Source organism: Rhinichthys klamathensis, unplaced genomic scaffold, assembly GCF_029890125.1.
Source record: "Rhinichthys klamathensis goyatoka isolate OS25496 unplaced genomic scaffold, OSU_Roscu_1.1 h1tg000046l_1, whole genome shotgun sequence".
Classification (NCBI taxonomy): domain Eukaryota; kingdom Metazoa; phylum Chordata; class Actinopteri; order Cypriniformes; family Leuciscidae; genus Rhinichthys; species Rhinichthys klamathensis.
In genome coordinates this window covers 2434628-2454081 of record NW_026606593.1, presented here as the reverse complement: position 1 = coordinate 2454081, position 19454 = coordinate 2434628, and the positions used below count along the sequence as shown (strand labels likewise).

General features: G+C 37.9%; 1 protein-coding gene across 6 annotated transcripts in view; it reads left to right on the top strand.

Annotated features, from left to right (window-relative positions):
- The window catches only part of clip1a (CAP-GLY domain containing linker protein 1a), a 61968-nt gene that overhangs the window by 38796 nt on the left and 3718 nt on the right, over positions 1-19454 (top strand). For 2 of the 6 annotated variants that reach the window (XM_056247357.1, XM_056247355.1), the window contains 20 exons: positions 1382-2272; positions 3292-3387; positions 4527-4584; positions 4701-4784; positions 4908-5064; positions 5821-5986; positions 6539-6754; positions 7096-7236; positions 8643-8728; positions 8872-8992; positions 9294-9346; positions 10351-10468; positions 11006-11091; positions 12390-12510; positions 12716-12768; positions 12874-12991; positions 17308-17360; positions 17504-17621; positions 17707-17854; positions 18007-18059. In XM_056247357.1, coding sequence (XP_056103332.1) covers positions 1382-2272; positions 3292-3387; positions 4527-4584; positions 4701-4784; positions 4908-5064; positions 5821-5986; positions 6539-6754; positions 7096-7236; positions 8643-8728; positions 8872-8992; positions 9294-9346; positions 10351-10468; positions 11006-11091; positions 12390-12510; positions 12716-12768; positions 12874-12991; positions 17308-17360; positions 17504-17621; positions 17707-17854; positions 18007-18059 — 2937 coding nt within the window. The remainder of the gene's footprint in view (positions 1-1381; positions 2273-3291; positions 3388-4526; positions 4585-4700; positions 4785-4907; positions 5065-5820; positions 5987-6538; positions 6755-7095; positions 7237-8642; positions 8729-8871; positions 8993-9293; positions 9347-10350; positions 10469-11005; positions 11092-12389; positions 12511-12715; positions 12769-12873; positions 12992-17307; positions 17361-17503; positions 17622-17706; positions 17855-18006; positions 18060-19454) is intronic. The other 4 variants (XM_056247356.1, XM_056247358.1, XM_056247359.1 and 1 more) reach the window with 4 other exon arrangements.

Below are 19454 nucleotides of genomic sequence, written 5' to 3'. Positions count from 1 at the left end.
CCCATCTAAGAAGTTTTTTTCTTCATGTCAGGGTGTTGCAGGGATCTTAACTGCATGTTTATCAAATATTCCAATTAATAACTAATTTGATGAATGATTACTAACACAGACTAAATCTCTCATTGCTGCAATTTCATTGTGCCGTCTTAATATACATACACGTGTAGGAGAACACACATTTGTTTTTAAATCAGGGTTCCCACAGTTATTGAAAACCAGAAAAAAAAATCCGGGGATTTTAAAATTGTCCCATGGAAATGAGAACAACCTTAGAAAGTTGTATAGGGAATATACATTGTTGTATTTATTTTCTCTACTCTAAAATGTTTCATATTGCTATTAGGGAGTGGTTGTGTAGATCCGTAGGTTAAAGGTTTTTATTTAGAAATAAAAACTGGCATACAAATAGAAATCTACCCAACAATGTCTAAAAACAAAACAAAAAACCGTGACCCTGCAACCATCAAGTGTCAACTGACAAGCTCCTGAAAATCAATTTAAGTGTGGGAACCCTGTTAGATGATTCATTTTTGGGTTGGTAGTTGGTCCCATTTTTGTAAAGACTTTATCCCATCCCATTCAATCCCAGATTTCTTGTTTCAATGATTTTTACTTAGTACTACAGCTTAAGGCCGTGACACACCAATCCTGATGGTAGGCCAAAGTTGGGCCGTTGTTAAGTGTTTGTCAGCTTAGCTTTTGCGCCGTTTTGTTGCACTGTCGGCAGTGGTCAGACCTGTTTGGAAGCTTTTTGGCCAATTGAGCATGTTGAGTCAGCGTCTGGCAGTCGGTGAAAGATATCACTCTGATTGGCTCTTCAGTTATCGAACGTGCGTCGTGCATTAAAAAAAGTGATTCAAGCAAACAATGAAGTCAAGAGGGCGCACACACAGAAGGCTCTTCTAATTTTACATGGTCATCTTATCTGAGCATTCTAATACTGGAAAATGTTCATAACGACATTGCCGTTTGGAAGGAAGAAAGTGATCAACATGATTCATGTTCAAAATGGTAAGCAAACGTTTGTATATCTGCAGTCCTAGTTTCGGTTTTCTTTTTTTGAATGACGAATACCGACTTTTGCCACCAGCACAGAAAGCACGTGCTAGTTGGCCGTTGGCTGCAGTCTTTGCGGTGTGTTCAAGTGCAACTTTTTGGCACAGAAATGGTGACGCAATGCATCAACACAGTTTGCTTTTATCGTTCTTTGATGTCGGTTTGGTGTGTCATGGCCTTTAGGTGAACTTAATTTCTATGAAAACCTCTAATTATCCACATCTTTTAAACCTGAAAAGATGATCATATTCATACCGTCAAATAAGTTCTCAATTATCCATACAGCATGTATAGTTAAATAAAAAAAAACTATTTTTCCTTTTAGGTGGCCACAGTCTCTGAGAAGTCTCGTATCTTGGAGTTGGAGCGGGATCTTGCGTTGAGGGATAAGGAGGTTGCTGCTCTTCGTAAGCCACTGGAAGCTGTACCAGGGCAGGATGGGTTTCCTGACTCTATCGTGGCATCACTCCAGGAGGAGCTCTGTTCCCTTCGTACACAGCTGGCCGCTCAGAGCGACAGTCACCAAGCAGAGCTGTCATCCTTGCGTGAGATGCTTGAGTCTCGAGAGAAAGCACATGGCGAGTCCTTGTCACAGCTCCAGTCAGCCTCAGGTCACTTGTCGAAGGACAACGAGAAGCTTTTAGGTCAGCTGGCAAAATCTGAGGAAGAGCACTCAAAAATCATTGTGCAGTGGCGTGCTAAACTAGTTTCAGCAGAGGCCTCACACCAGCAAGTCTTGGAGGAGCTCAAAGCCTCCCATGAGGCGGGTGAAACCGAGCTACGTAATGCTCTGGGACAGTTGAAATCGGCACATGAACTTGAGCTTGAGGAGCTCACTAACAAGCATGCTTCTGAAGCCATGGGGAGCACGAGTGAAGCCAAAGAACACAAGACACAACTCCTGAGAGTCACTGAAGAGAACGAACGACTGGTAGAAACGCTACGCACCAATCTGGAGAAGGCGGAGGAGCAGCACCTGGTGGAAATGGAGGATGTCTTGGGAAAGCTTCACAATGCTGAGATCAAGGTGAAAGAGCTGGAGGACACCGGAGTTAAGTTAAGTCAGCAGTTTCATGAAAAGGCGCAAGAAGCTTTGGAGCAAAACACAGCCCTTCAGACTCTACAGTCACAGCACAGTCAAGGAAACCAAGAGATGCAAAGGTTATTGACCAATATAGAAGAGGCAAAAAGTAAAGCCAGATCTCAGGAAGAAAAGGTAGGCCTTCACGTCCATTTATCCCACAACTACAGGACTATATACACAGTATGCATGTAGAACATGTATAACAAGGAATCTAAAATTGGCCAGCGGATTCATGAACCTCTCAGTGGTCGTGAAAATTAACTTTTTTTGTTTGGGATTTTATTTAGGAATGATTTTTTTGGTACGTGCCCACAATTTAAATCAATTTACAACCAAACGATTTGCTGGTTTTCTAGAAATGATTCTGGTTAGCTAGTATCAAGCACATCCTGCCCTCCATTTTGTCATTCATTAATTTTTCATTCATCATCTCTTTATCGTGTTAATGTGTGAACAACTTTGCGATAAAGAATAACAACAAATAAATAATCGAGCAAATTCTCTATCGTTTGACATATATCTTCGCATGGAAACTAGGGCTGTCAAGCTCAGTGATAAAAGAAGTTCCTTGTGACTCGTATGATGTATTTCAAGTCTTCTAAAGCCATACAATAGCTATATAGGAGAAACGGACAGAAATATTTCCATCCGCCATAGTTCTTACATTTTTATTTCAGTTTGCACACATTCAAGGTGCATTGAGTCAGAATGGACATCAGTACTGTAAAATATGGGCAATGTGGGATACATTCATTCATTTTTATTGTTTGATCATCTCATGTGTGCATTGTGCATAATAGGGCTGCATGATTAAACAAAAAAAACTAAATAAAACTGAAAAATATACGTGCTGCATGTTTCAGAGTGAAGCGCAGCACTTTGTTCATTTACACGTGAGCAGCTCATTATACTCCGGGGTTTGCAGCTTCTCTGAGTGGTTTGGTTCGTAACACGATTGTTATCAGAAAAAAAATCCCAAAACTGTGCAGCCCTAGTGCATAATACATTCATGTTAACATTACCAGTGTTCTGAGATTTTATTTTCCATAATAGTTACTTTTAAGTTCCACTCTTTGTGAGTTTTTGTGTGACAATACTCATGTTTTGTCCCCTATCATTTTCCTTCATTATGGTGGTACACCTTATTTTAGGTCATTGGGTTGAACTCAGAACTAGAGGTTAAACAGCAAGAGTTGAATGGCCTGTTGCAGGAAAAGAGCACTTTGGAGCAAGAAGTTAGTGTGCTGGTAAGTAACTCTATGGAAATTGACTAGTGAAAGTACAAGTTAAAAGTATCTCATGAGAAAAATATTTCAGCAAAATAACTGAAAATAAAAGTACTTAAAGGTACAGTTCACCCAAAAATGAATATTCTTTCATCATTCACAATGAAAGTCAGTGGGGTCCAAACAACATTGGACATTTCAGAATGTCGTCTTTTATGATCTTCAGAAGAAAAGAAGTCATACAGATTTGGAACAACATTAGGGTGAGCAAATGATGACAGAATTTTCATTTTTGAGCATGTAAACTTAAAGGGATAGTTCACTTTGAAATTAATTTTTGGTATGTTTTAGCTTACCTCAAGGGCATCCAAGATGTAGGTGTCTTTGTTTCCGCAGAAGTTTCAATTTTGATATTTTTAGGTCAAACCGTTCTTGTCTGTCAGTCATATAATGCAGGTCTATGGTCACCACCTCAAAGAGCATGCACAGAGAAGTCCAAATTAAACATGATTTAATGACTCGTAAATGTAAGTACACATTGATGGCCTAAGACACGAAACGAGCGGTTTGTGTGAGAAAACGAACAGTATTTAAATTGGTTTTTACCTCTTGTAACGCGCAGACCGAAGCGCCCGCGTCCTCAGATCACTTGGACGTGGCTGTGTTTACAAGAGGTAAAAACAATATAAATACTGTTCGTTTTCTCACACAAACCGCTCGTTTCGTGTCTTAGGCCATCAATGTGTACTTACATTTACGAGTCATTAAATCATGTTTAATTTGGACTTCTCTGTGCATGCTCTTTGAGGTGGTGACCGTAGACCTGCATTATATGACTGACAGACAAGAACGGTTTGACCTAAAAATATCAAAATTGAAACTTCTGCGGAAACAAAGACACCTACATCTTGGATGCCCTTGAGGTAAGCTAAAACATACCAAAAATGTATTTCAAAGTGAACTATCCCTTTAATACATAATGAAACAGCTGGTTATAGTCTGGTTGAGTGGCAGGGATTTGTAGTCTATGTTTAGCATATATAGGAGTGTGGGTGTGAGTGTCCAACTATGGTGGCCCTCTGATACACCACACATCAAAATAACAAAGAATGAATGTTTCAGCCATAGTCCTCAAATCAATTCACATTCTTATTTTCTAGAAACAGAATTTTGAAAAAACATCTAATGACCAAGCCAAATCTTCTCAGACTAATCAAGGTATGTATGTCTATGCACAGATTACTCTATTGTTCAAAGTTAGACCTTAAGATATGGAAGACTTTATAAAGCACAATGGACTTTAAACTCGGTTTGATGATTACTGTCTATCTCAGAGTTACGCGAGGAGCTCAGGAATAAAGATGAACAATGCACATCTCTTTCTGCTGAATTACAGGATGTGAAGAATCAATTTGCTGGTCAGTACCAAGTTCATCAATCAATAAATGAATCAAAGGAGGAGCTAATTAAAATGTCATGTTTTTATTTCTGTTATTTACGGTATGCATTTATGTATGATTGCTGTCTTGTTTCATCTTAAGGTGTACAGAGAAATTTGAAAGCAAACGAAGAAAGGTGTCTGCAGCTGACCAAAGACAAGACTAAACTTGAAAATGACATTATGGACATGTCAAAGTCATCGGGAGACAGTTCTGCTGTAATAACAAAGCTGAATGAGGAAATCAACCGGAAAGAGAGGTGTGCTTTAATGTATTTGATGAAACTGCTTAGATAGAAAACCAAAAAAGTTTTAAAGTACCCCTATTATGCTTTTTCGGATATTACCTTTCATGTAGTGTGTAATAGTTAATGTCTCCCAAAAGAAAGAACCGATTCTGAACTGCCTGAAACTTGTCGTCAGTAATTCCAGTCTTACTTACGTAGGTTTGTAACACATTTACATAATGCCAGCCTACGGTCTTCATTGGCTGCCTGCAAACAACGTCTACTTTGACCCTCTAAAACTGTAGTTGCAGCTGAGACTGAAAGTTTGGTTCATGTTGACGACATGTCGAGAAGACGCTGTTTTGTGCACTGCGAAAGCAAACCCATGCACTTCAAAAAGATGAGGATGTGAAGAGTCAGTGGTTAAAATTAATGTTTACAATGATACCACATCAGTTTAACTCCAACTAATATCTCATCTAGAATGTACGTCAAACTAAAAAAAAAAATTGGGCCACCTGACCAATCAGAGCTGAGTAGGCTAACGGAAAGGAGGGGTTTAGAGAGACTGAATCTTTGAACGAACTGACTCTTTGAGAAAACAAAACAAAATTATTCGCATAATAGGGGCACTTTAACCTCAGTTTATATTATTAGCTTGATTTGGTTTGTGGGGCCTAACATTTACACCACATTTGATCATATTTTGGAGGACTAAAAATGCACAATCACACATCAAACCTTATTTGAGGAAATCGTACCTAATTTACAAATCATATCTGATTTCAGGACACTAGAGGAGCTTCAGAAGCAGCTTGCAGAGGAGCGGGAGAAGGCAGCTCAGGCTGAGGAGAGTCGTTCTCAAGCACAAGTCCAGGCTGAGAAAGAAGCCAAAATCCTCACGCAGAGACACGAAGCAGAACTTTCTAACCTACAGGACAAGATTAAGCTTTTGGTGAGAACCTTTCAACTTTCAATCTCACCTGTATTGTTACCTATTGGAATAAAGGCATCGTTTTCTTCCAGTGTTTAAGGGGCCATTAACACGACAGATTTTTCAAAAACGTTAACCTTTTTATGCGTTTTGGCCGTTTATTTACATGACAACGGCATTTTAGGTTCCTGAAAACAGGTTTCAAAGTGCAGTTTTTTGAAACCGATACCGTTATTGTACAAAAACATGAATTTGTGAAAATGGTGACGCCATGCACATGCGTATTACATGTTCAGTCTATAGCCGCGGTATTTTTTTTTTTTTTTTAAAGTGACATCGCCAACTACTGGCCTGGCAGCATAATACAGCGTTTTTAATATATGCAAAAAAATGCAACGGAAAAACTTTTCTATTTTTAGTACATCGTTGTCGTGTAAATGTGCCCCAAGTGTAATGATATAACACTTTCAACATTATAAACATCATTACTTTTCGTCCCCTTTCTCACTGTTCTTGGGCACTGAGTCTCTAATATAACTTGAAAACTGGCTTTTTTCTTCCGTGACTCCTCAGGAGAAGAGTGCTGAAGACAATCAGGCTAAAGCCAAAGACATGGATGCATTGGGAGAGAAAGCTCTTGCAGATGCTGTGGAAAACCATTCAAAAGAAATGCGGAAATTACACGGCGAGTTTGAAAAAGTTCAACAGGAGCTCCGTGTGTCTCAGGATGAAAGCCTAGAGCTGAGGAAACAGATTGAAGAGTTGATTACCTGCAAAGAAAAAGCTGCGGTGAGACCATCACACTTTATTTGTGAAAGAGCATGGGGCTTCTTTATTGATGCACTGGGTTGTAAGTATAGGTCTTGAACAACACTTCTACATTTATAACTATAACTAAAAAATTCTATTGAATGATTTCTACATTAAAAATAATCTATTCTGTATCTAGTCTCATGATGCTTTGCTACATAAAAATATAATATGTTTAAGCGTCAGTCATTTCACTCACACTGCTTTCAAAAAAACGTTTCTAATTATGCAGTCCTGGGTTAACATTGATTAAAACATTTTGGTTAATTTAAAATAAAGTTGCTACTGTAACTTTGTCCCCACTGCTAATTTTTCCTTAGGCCTCAGAGAAAGCAGAACGGACTGCACAGGCCTCGTTGGAGCAGTTAACCCAGGACAACCTTCAACTTCAGAAAGACAAGTCTGAGACTGAGGCTCTGGTGACACAGCTCAAAAACCTAATGCAAGAAATGCAGGGCAAGGTGAGTGCATGCCGAGGACAGGAAGACTTATTCCAAAAGTTATTACATTCAGCACCTTTGTTATATTAAGGGGAAATCCTGTCACTTCTGTGAGTTTTCTAGTCATTGGTAAGAGGATTGTGACCAGGGCTTGACTATTTTGCTCACAGGCCACTGTGGCTAGTTGTTTTCCAAAGTTACTAGCATCGATACCATGGGGAAAAACTGCCATATAGATATTTGTAATGCTATCTCATAATTTGACAGCAGGGATATTAGGCTGCTGTCACTTTAAGACCTGATGCACAGAGCCTTTACTGTTACACATGTGTCTTCTTTCTCAAATGTTTATGTTCACTTTCAATAAAACTGACCGTGTTTACGTGTATACCCACCAAGACTGGCATTTTGACTATTTTGTGTGCTTTTGATTGCTTAAGCACAATAAGCAGTGAAAAATAACTTAATTTAATATTGAGAGGCGGCTTTATGTGCGCGTACTTTGGGTGTGAGCATAAAATGAAATATAAAGCCCTGTAACGGCAACAATATTCATCCAGAGCAAATGAAACGAGTGAGTGAAGAGAGGCTGGTTTGTGTGTCACTTGCTGTCGGAGAGATATCATAAATAAAGTTAAATTTTTCATTGTTCTTTAAACATTTTATTTAACAATTACACATGTCTGTCAAGCAAAGGCTTTGACAAATATATTTTTTGTTCAAAAACTGTTCACTATTGTTGTGTGATGTGTGATTTTCAGAAATAAATGACAATCTAATTTCCGTTTTCACTCATACTTCCTTTATAAACACATTACATGCATGCTTATGTTAGCTTAGGGTCTTCTGAATCCATAGATACCAAACACATAGTGTTCCATCTCCATTACATATGGTTTATAAGCCCAAATGTAAAAATAGAGAAAACGGACCAAAAAGGGCTTAGTCCCCAGAGGGTTAAGCACAATAAGCAGTGAAAAATAACTTAGTTTAATATTGAGAGGCACTTTATGTGCGCGTACTTTGGGTGTGAGCATAAAATCTGCGAGAATGACTAAAAGGATGCGCAATCCCACGCTGAAATTAAAGCCCTGTAACGGCAACAACATTCATCCGGAGCAAAATGAAACGAGTGAGTGAAGAGAGGCGGGTTTGTATGTCACTCGCTGTCGGAGAGATATCATGAAATCATGAATCATGAAAAAGGTATCGTGAATCTATTCTGTGCAAAATGAGTACTGGAAGCGTTTTTAGATATTTCAGATGCCTTTTTAAAAGACTACAATTGAAAAATGTATATATTGTATAAAATTCAACCCACCAAAGTGGCTAGTAGGAGTGACTGCGTTACACGCCACTGCTTAAATCATTGATATTTACTAGTGCTTGTTTTAAGTTGCTCATTGTTTTCTCTGTACTTTTTGTAGCTGGATGCTCTAACAAAGCAGAACTCGGACTATCAAGAGAATGTGAGTTCTGGCAGTCAGAAGATCAGCAGCCTCAGTAAAGAGATGTGAGTGTCTTCACCATTTATCCACACTGCAGTTCTTTATCAGTTGAAAATGTGTAGTTTGAGTAATTTCTGTGTGATATTAATTATAATAATAGGCCATAAGTGTGTGTCTCTGTTGCGTTAACATGCTGGTTGTGTTTCAGTGAGGAGTTAAAGCAAGCAGCTGCTGAAAAAAGCCAGGCGGTGGATGCTCTGAGAAATGAGAAGGACAAGCTAACCATGGACCTTGCCAGCAGCCACAAAGACAGTAACATTCTACTAAATGTATGTTAACCAAATGACATGTAATATTTTACTCTTTTATATTACACTAGGAAATACTTAATATACATTTTTTCTCTCCAGTTTTTTTTTTGCTTGTCAATCATATTTAAGTGACAAAAAAAGTTGTTCAGTTTATGTACATTTTATTGTAAACTTTGTTGTTTGTTGGCTAAGTATTTTTATGCCTAACCTAACAATAACTTCAATTTTAGAATTTTACTCATATTCTAGCCAATATGATTATTGTGCTAAATGTACTATTTTGTGAGAAGTATATGTCTTCACTGTCATCTTAATGCAGCTCAAAAAGGAGTGTGACAGTCTCAACGATCAGTTGAAGGAGATGAAAATGAGGTAAGGAACTTTTCCTAGTTGTCAAGAAAACCAAGTTTATGTATAAGCTCTTCTCTCACAGTGTCTGAGAAAGCTCCGTTTCTCTAAACCCCACCTTTTCTGTTTCCTCTCCTCTGATTGGTCGGATGGCCCAGTCTGTTATGATTGGTCTACCGCTTACTGGAAACCAAACCATCATTAGCATATCTGAATTTCAGCTCTGTATCTTCCTCAGGACTTGTACACACAGTGACATGAACAGTAATGATTGCAGTGGTTTTACCGTATCGATTCCTCATCTTTTGGAAGTGCAGAAAACAGCTTCTTCTCAGCATGTCAACAACACAAATCAAACTCTTCCAGTCTCAGCTACAACTACAGTGTTTGAGGGTCAAAGTAGACAAGCCAATGAAGACCGTAGGCTGGCATTGTGCAGATGTGTTACAAACGCATGTAGGTTCGAGCAGGAAGTAATGCTGGAATTACTGACGACACGTTTCAGGCAGTTCAGAATCGGTTGTTTCTTTTGGGAGACATTAACTCCAATTATCTACACTTTGATCTGTGAAACTTTGCAGACCTTTTACATTCACAAACAGTTATATTACACACTACATGAAAGGTAATATCGTAATGAAGGCACTTTAAAATACTGTAATACCCAAGTTATTAGCACTTTATAGACATGCCAAAAGACATTTTATCCCAGTCAGTCCTACACCCTGAAATGCTGTAAAGGGATTGTCATAATCTACTCACCCTCGTGCCAAACTTTTTTGTTTTTTTTTGTGTACAATACAGAAGGGGATGTTTAGCAGACAAGCTGCTCTTTTTCATACAATGAAATAATACGGGGAACAGGAACTTTCAAACTCTAAATACAATTTAAAAAGCACCATGAAAGTTGTCCATACACTCTTAAAAATAAAGGTTCCAAAATTTGTGAATATAAAGAACCTTTTGTGCAACTTTTTTTTTTTTTTTTTTATTGAATGCACACATTATAGAACCTCTCTTCTGTACAGGGAAAGCACTTCAAGAAGTGAATCTGAAAAGGAGAAAGCAGCACTTCAGCAATCTCTCCAAACACAGACTGCCTTCATCACAGAAAAGGACAAAGAATTAGACTCTCTGAGAAATGAGGTATTATGGCTGTTTATATAATAACCAAAATACATGTTTACATGAGACTGTTGTGATTAAAATAGTTACCAATCTTAAATGTGCAGTATTATGCATTCAACCATGTAAAGCTAGCAACCCTACTAGTAAGGATACTAGCAACAGACTGTTTACATGGGTAAATTGTCAGTAATGCATAACCAGAAGTTCATCCATCTATAAAGTCAATGATTTTTAGACATGTTTACAGCCCAAATAGCACAGTGTTACTGAATAATTCATGTAAATGTGTTAACAAAAATAATTCTGATGTTAAACCTGCAGAATGTCTTGCCCCAATATGCGCGATTTCCATTCTTTTTTCATAACTGTGGGAGGAGCCAATATTATTTCTGTGTTCTCTGACAATGTTATGTAAAGAATCAAGATGTGTCCAAAATTATTCATAAGTTATTAGTGCCTTCTTCAGGTTGTCCTTGTTTTATGTTGTGTATATTTTTAGATGATCAGAAGATGGCCAAAGTATTACTAAATGGGTTTTCTCTGTACTTTTTGTAGCTGGATGCTCTAATAAAGCAGAACTCGGAGTATCAAGAGAATGTGAGTTCTGGCAGTCAGACGATCAGCAGCCTCAGTAAAGAGATGTGAGTGTCTTTACCATTTATCCACACTGCAGTTCTGTGTTTTGTTTGTAGAATTGTGACATTTTAGTCATTTTTCGTTGATATTTACCCTCTAGTCTAGACTTGTGTTAATGGGTGAAGATCCTTCTTTATTTCCTTTATGCAGGAGTCCAATATCTCTAAAGCATATTTTTGGACTGTGATGGTTTGAACTCTAGGACTCTTTACTTTTCGGTTGATTCTTATGAAAAGATTTTTAAGTGAGACCAGTTTTTTTTTTTTTTTTTTTTTTTTTTTTGAGTTTTAGATCTTTTTAATCAAAGATAAACTTTTGAAACTTTGTAAAAAATGTGTATATATATATAATTTAGGCCACACTTTAGTTTAGGGTCCACTTCTCACTATTAACTAACTATTAACTACGACTTTTGCTTCAATAAACCCCCAATAACTGCTTACTAATAGTTATTAAGGTAGTTGTTAAGTTTAGGAATTGGGTAGGAGGATTAAGGAATGTAAAATATGGTCATGCAGAATAAGGCATTAATATGTCCTTTATAAGTACTAATAAACAGCCAATATTCTAGTAATATGAATGCTAATAAACATCTTGAACCCTAAACTAAAGTGTTACCATGATTTATTTATTTACTTTTTCTATTTTTTTCACCATAAATATAGCTGTGCTAGCTGGCGTAATGCTAAATTATAAACAAAACTAATAATCTTTGATAATTATCTTTTATATTGTTAAGAGTTTTTCACTCAGTTTAAAGTCTTATCTCAATCTTTTACTGGTATTTCATTGACTTTTAATTCAACTATGTATAAAACTAGGGGAGGAAAAGGGCGTCCATGTATTGATTATGGATTTTAATAACCAATTATAATACCTAGTGTATAACGCATTCAAAATACAATTATTTAAAGGTAAACTTTTATCTATCTCCAGCACAGATGCTTTAATAATATATTCTAATGCATATATTTTTTCCCCATCCAGATTTCACAGTTTAAAGAATTGTCAGGTCAAATATTTACACCCCTTTATAATGGTCAGTGTGAAAACCACATCCTTTGACTAAATTCATGCCATCACACCTGTAGTTTTGCATTATTCTTGTTAGCCTAATTCATAGATGGCACAATGATAACGTACTGAGCAGTTTCAGACCCTACAGTCGACCCATTTACATGTGCACTACAGCTTTCGAGGAACGGTTAGAGTCGTTGACAACTGCTTTTATTTAGAGTTGTTTTTAGAAGTGGTGTAAGAATCCTTCACACTGTTTTATGATTGATTGCTGGTTGTGTTTCAGTGAGGAGTTAAAGCAAGCAGCTGCTGAAAAAAGCCAGGCGGTGGATGCTCTGAGAAATGAGAAGGACAAGCTAACCATGGACCTTGCCAGCAGCCACAAAGACAGTAACATTCTACTAAATGTATGTTTACTGTATAATGTGTGATTTGATTTTGTTTTGCATCTGAAAAGTTTTCAGTGTCCAGATAATTGAGCTGAATTCATTTTTGGTCGATTTTAATGCTGATGTTGTGCATGTTTAATGTTAATATTTTATGCCTTAAATCGTTTTAATACTACGTTGTGATGATTAATCTAAAGCTAAATGTTATTCACTCTTAATGAAGCTCAAAAAGGAGTGTGACAACCTCAATGATCAGTTGAAGGAGATGAAAATGAGGTAAGGAAACCAAACTGGTTTGTAATGGTGTCATGTATAGAGGGACTTTTTCAACCCCCAAATGAATGCTGAATGCACACATCATATAATCTGTCTTCTGTACAGGGAAAGCACTTTAACAAAAGAGACAGAAAAGGAGAAAGCAGCACTTCAGGAATCTCTCCAAACACAGAGTGCCTTGGTCTCAGAAAAGGACAAAGAATTAGACTCTCTGAGAAATGAGGTATTATGGCTGTTTATATAATGTTTTTTTTTGTTTTTTTTTTTATGATATTCGAGAAGAATTGTCACATTACACAGTGGTTATCCCAGTTTGAGAACATATTTTAACATCCAATGTAAATTAATTTGGTGGCTTTATGCAATCAAGAGCTGGCTTTAATGTAATGGGCAGAAGTTATTAAGGGGTCCAAGAACAAAGTGCTGGAATCCTAGTGTATTTGTAGGATTTTCTTATTTGGGGTTTGAGCGTGAACCATGAAACCCTATTGTTTTCGCTCAGATTTATTATTATTATTATTATTAGCAGCCAAGCACCAAAAGCTTGTTGTTAGTTTCCTCCTCCTCTCGCAATTGAGTCTATAGCAGGCCATAGAACCGCTTGCATGAAAGTTATGAAATTTACTGGACAGTCTGAACATTAACCACAGCTAATTTGGATTCTCTAACTCAAAACTTCTAGTCAGTGCCACCAAATGCCAATATATTCCCATTTTTCTTCCGATTTTCAGAAAAACCTACTTTTTAAAACAATAATCAAACCAGATCATGTTAAGAGCATGTCAACAAACAATATGGAATTAAATTAATTTGACGAAGAACGCATTGAAATTTCTTCTACAGGTCCTTCTCAAAAAATTAGCATATTGTGATAAAGTTCATTATTTTCCATAATGTAATGATAAAAATTAAACTTTCATATATTTTAGATTCATTGCACACCAACTGAAATATTTCAGGTCTTTTATTGTTTTAATACTGATGATTTTGGCATACAGCTCATGAAAACCCAAAATTCCTGTCTCAAAAAATTAGCATATCATGAAAAGGGTCTCTAAACGAGCTATTAACCTAATCATCTGAATCAACTAATTAATTCTAAACACCTGCAAAAGATTACTGAGGCTTTTAAAAACTTCCAGCCTGTTTCATTACTCAAAACCGCAATCATGGGTAAGACTGCCGACCTGACTGCTGTCCAGAAGGCCATCATTGACACCCTCAAGCAAGAGGGTAAGACAGAAAGAAATTTCTGAACAAATAGGCTGTTCCCAGAGTGCTGTATCAAGGCACCTCAGTGGAAAGTCTGTGGGAAGGAAAAAGTGTGGCAAAAAACGCTGCACAACGAGAAGAGGTGACCGGACCCTGAGGAAGATTGTGGAGAAGGACCGATTCCAGACCTTGGGGGACCTGCGGAAGCAGTGGACTGAGTCTGGAGTAGAAACATCCAGAGCCACCGTGCACAGGCGTGTGCAGGAAATGGGCTACAGGTGCCGCATTCCCTAGGTCAAGCCACTTTTGAACCAGAAACAGCGGCAGAAGCGCCTGACCTGGGCTACAGAGAAGCAGCACTGGACTGTTGCTCAGTTTTGCATGTCGGAAATCAAGGTGCCAGAGTCTGGAGGAAGACTGGGGAGAAGGAAATGCCAAAATGCCTGAAGTCCAGTGTCAAGTACCCACAGTCAGTGATGGTCTGGGCTGCCATGTCAGCTGCTGGTGTTGGTGCACTGGGTTTTATCAAGGGCAGGGTCAATGCAGCTAGCTATCAGGAGATTTTGGAGTACTTCATGCTTCCATCTGCTGAAAAACTTTATGGAGATGAAGATTTCATTTTTCAGCACGACCTGGCACCTGCTCACAGTGCCAAAACCACTGGTAAATGGTTTACTGACCATGGTATTACTGTGCTCAATTGGCCTGCCAGCTCTCCTGACCTGAACCCCATAGAGAATATGTGGGATATTGTGAAGAGAAAGTTGAGAGACGCAAGACCCAACACTCTGGATGAGCTTAAAGGACAACTCCGGTGCAAAATGAACCTCGGGTGTAATAACACATTGGTACAGACTAAATCGTTCCCTGAGATTTGTTTTCATGATAATCGAATATAAAGAGTTTTATCTCTAAAAACAGTTTAGCTTATAACGCTAGTATATTGTGCATCGAGTAAGCAAAAAGAGATCGCTAGTTAATACCATTAACAAGGCTCAAATTAGCCCCACACTAACACGGCAGCATAATGAGTGTCCTTACATGCAAACCGAAGCATTGAGAACTTTGTAAGTGTATAGACAGTTTAATAAGAAGATACTTTACACAGACAGTACAGTTAGCGCATACAGACAGCAGCCATCTTGGAAAAAAGTCTCGATCAATCGAACCACGAAGGTGAGCGAACAGTACGTGTAGATATTGAAGATAAGATCAATTATATTTATTTTTTTATTTTCTCTGTTGCGTTCAGTGCTTCTCTTATGCGCTCAGTGCTTTCTTCCGGAAACAACGGACCATATGAGATTCCAAGTCACAGTTCAGCTCACGTATCACCGTGTTCGTGGTTTGACTGATCGAGACTGTTTTCCAAGATGGCTGCTGTCTGTATGCGCTAGCTGTACTGTCTGTGTAAAGTATCTTCTTATTAAACTGTCTATACACTTACAAAGTTCTCAATGCTTCGGTTTGCATGTAAGGACACTCATTATGCTGCCGTGTTAGTGTGGGGCTAATTTGAGCCTTGTTAATGGTATTAACTAGCGATCTCTTTTTGCTTACTCGATGCCCAATATACTAGCGTTATAAGCTAAACTGTTTTTAGAGATAAAACTCTTTACATTCGATTATCATGAAAACAAATCTCAGGGAACGATTTAGTCTGTACCAATGTGTTATTACACCCGAGGTTCATTTTGCACCGGAGTTGTCCTTTAAGGCCGCTATCGAAGCATCCTGGGCCTCCATAACACCTCCGCAGTGCCACAGGCTGATTGCCTCCATGCCACGCCGCATTGAAGCAGTCATTTCTGCAAAAGGATTCCCGACCAAGTTTTGACTACTGAGTGCATAACTGAACATAATTATTTGAAGGTTGACTTTTTTTTTTTGTATTAAAAACACTTCTTTTATTGGTCGGATGAAATATGCGAATTTTTTGAGACAGGAATTTGGGGTTTTCATGAGCTGTATGCCAAAATCATCAGTATTAAAACAATAAAAGACCTGAAATATTTCAGTTGGTGTGCAAGTTTAATTTTTATCATTACATTATGGAAAATAATTAACTTTATCACAATATGCTAATTTTTTTAGAAGGACCTGTATATCTTTGCGACACTTTAGTGTATTTATACCTAACTTAGTGTGTGTTATGACAACCATGACTTGAGGGTTATGGAAAGTTATCAAAGTTAATAATTTTGATTGGTCAAAGTGTTGTGAAGATACGAGCAAATGAATGCCCATTTTTTGCTAACTTGCATATATCTGCAGAACGCAATGTCCAAACTAAACAAAACATGATGCACATAGACATCAGGAGATTCTGAGGACATGTCAAGTTTCTTCAAATTAGGCTGATATATTTGTGGGTGTGGCCTATAATGACTAATTATAAATTACTATTATATATTTTGTGAATGGAATGTCCAAACTTCACAAAATTTGGTGCACATGTCCAACAGGACAGTCTGAGGAAACTTGCCAAATATCACAAATTGTGAATGACAGATGAGGGCTGTAAAACTAATGTTGATGGCTAATAAATCTTTTTAGGTCTAATTTTTATCATCAGGTTAAATTTTTCCTGATTTCCTTTTTGAACTATCATATATTTTTGTTTGATTTGATTTGATTTGATTTTCATCAAACCCTAACTCTCAGTATCAGTGGAGATTCAAGATTCAAGTTGACTTTGCAGTAAAAACACATAATATTTGGAACAATACAAGGAAATCACCAGTATCACTTATTTGTTCATATGAACTTTTGGTGCTTGGACCCTGATAATTGCTGCTTGTGGCTATATTTTAATTGTAAAATATTTATAGTAATAAATGTTATTGTAGGCTTCCTTAAATATTTGGTTTATACGTAGGGTTACGTTTTAAGTAACAGCGTTTTAAGTATCTCAAATATTTAGTAGTGTGCAAGTTTATGCCATGAATAGGCAGACAGCTACAGGTCTGTAGAAAAGAGAAATCTGAAATCAAGCTTTTTATTACTTTTACCTGATTTCAACTGAGGCATTAATGACACTGCACAGGATTTGGCAAACTATAATATTGCTTAAATATGATGTTAATCTTTTTCCATGCCAGTTTATTTGTATTAATTTTCAGATAAATTCACCTTTAAATTGCTCATATAAGCAAAACAAAACATGTCTAAGTGCGTGGTATTTAGGCAGAAAAAGCGGAAAAGTGCACCAGACTTTATAATAAGTAAAAAAAAAATTTTTTTAAAGAAGCTGAAAATAGTAATACTAATAAGGATTTTGCCTTTTTATTTTGCATAAATATTATATTCTGTTCACTCTTAATGCAGCTCAAAAAGGAGCGTGACGGCCTCAACAGTCAATTGAAAAAGCTAAAAATGAGGTAAGCAAGTACAGGAAATGTACAGCAATTTTGACTACTATAAATAGAAGTCCTTGCTTTGTTGTTTTAATATAGACATTCTGACTCTATATTGCCGTTTTAATGGATGCAGAATGCACACATACAATCTGTCTTCTGTACAGGGAAAGCACTTTAACAAAAGAGACAGAAAAGGAGAAGGAAGCACTTCAGCAATCTCTCCAAACACAGAGTGCCTTGATCTCAGAAAAGGACAAAGAATTAGACTCTCTTAGAAATGAGGTAACATCCTTTTGGATTAGAGTTTGTATGTGCAAATTTCAGTTTTGCTCAATTTTGTGTGTGTGTATGTGGTTCTTGCAAGCAGATAGCAGGTCTGCGTGACACGACACAAGCGCTTCAGTCCAATCTGAAATCACACAAGAGTGAGAACACTCAGCTTCAGGAGCGACTGAAGGCTCTCGAGAGGAGTCGAGCTGACGTTCAGGTCACCGGCAAGGGAGATGACGGCTCAGGTAACACTCCACACGTGATTTTAGAGTTAGTTTAAACCAACATGTTTCTATTAAATCAGTTAAAAATAAATATCACGGGTTAAATGTAAAATTAAATAGATTTTGTTTAATCTACATGACCGGTTTGCATGTGTGTTTTACATCCCAACCAGATGATTCTGCCTTAAAAATATGGCGGGAGGCGAAGGAGAATGCTGAGCATCAGGTATGCAGACTGGACCTTTTTCCCATCACACATAAAAGGCATCATTATATTTGACATACTGCTCTTTTGGCCCACTGACCTACAAGAGTGAGCATTGTTTAGGCAAACAATTGACCCTTCGCTAAGCCCCGCCCTCCTTAGTAGGGATGGGAATTGATAAGATTTTATCAATATCAATGCCACTAACGATTCTGCTTATCGATCCGATTCTTTAACGATTCTCTTATCGATTCCTGATAGCACTGTGTGGGAAAAAGTAGTCTTTTTCGGGGGAAAAAACAAGTTGTTTTATTTGTTTTAAAGCTTACACTTGACTAAGCAAACTGTACTTTTTATGTAATTTATGTAATAAATGGAACCTTATTGTAAAGTGTTACCGATTAGTTATACACCTATTAAACGTCCCGTGAGTTCAGTGTTGGAAAGATCAGTTGATTTAACCATTCATTAAAACGAATCGGTTCAAATCAGTCATTAGTTCGCGAATTGGACGTGTCATTATCGGACGTGTGCGCGTTGTGTGATTATCCCGGCAGTTGGGACATCCCACAAGATGTGTGTCATCACAGAAAACATTTCATAACTGGATCGTTTTTTTCGTTTATTTGAAGTGTGATTATGTCAGCTGAATGTGCGGAACACTTTTCAGAGAAGATAAGGCAACGTATTTTAGCACAATTCACACCCAGCGGCAATTCAGGAAAAACAAATCTCCGAATGCTCCACATAAAACTTTAGTCTCCCGACCTTACCATCGTGTCGTTTATTTTGATTCATATGTGCGAGGGAGAGAGCAAGACAGCGCTTAGTTTTGAGACGGTGAAGCCTACTTTCGCCTAGCTCCGAAGAGAGAGAGTGCGTGCGCGCGACCGGGGCTCTCTCTCTCTCTCTCTCTCTCTCTCTCTCTCTCTCTCTCTCTCTCTCTCTCTCTCTCTCTCTCTCTCTCTCTCTCTCTCTCTCTCTCTCTCTCTCTCTCTCTCTCTCTCTCTCTCTCTCTCTCTCTGCTCGATCAGTTTAACATGCGCCCTGTCACAAGCGCAGCGGTTCATCTACATTACCAGAGAGAGACAATTTTACTCACTGTCTGATCAAATAAGACTTTGCAGGACAAAGATTAGCTTTGAACGCGGTGCTATGGTGCTTGATAAAGGACAAAAGGGACAGTTGTGAGTTCACGGTCTGTATACATACTATGGCTGACTCAGAGCAGGAGCATCGATAAGAGGACTCGTTAACGTCGAGGGCATACAATATCGATGGATCGTAAAATTTAGAACCGGTTCTCGATTCCCATCCCTACTCCTTAGTTACTGTTGCTACGCCTGTCAAGCTTTCGCGGCTGCCACGTCTATTACAGTGTGAATGCCCCGGTGTCAGGCATTCCCTAGGAGATAA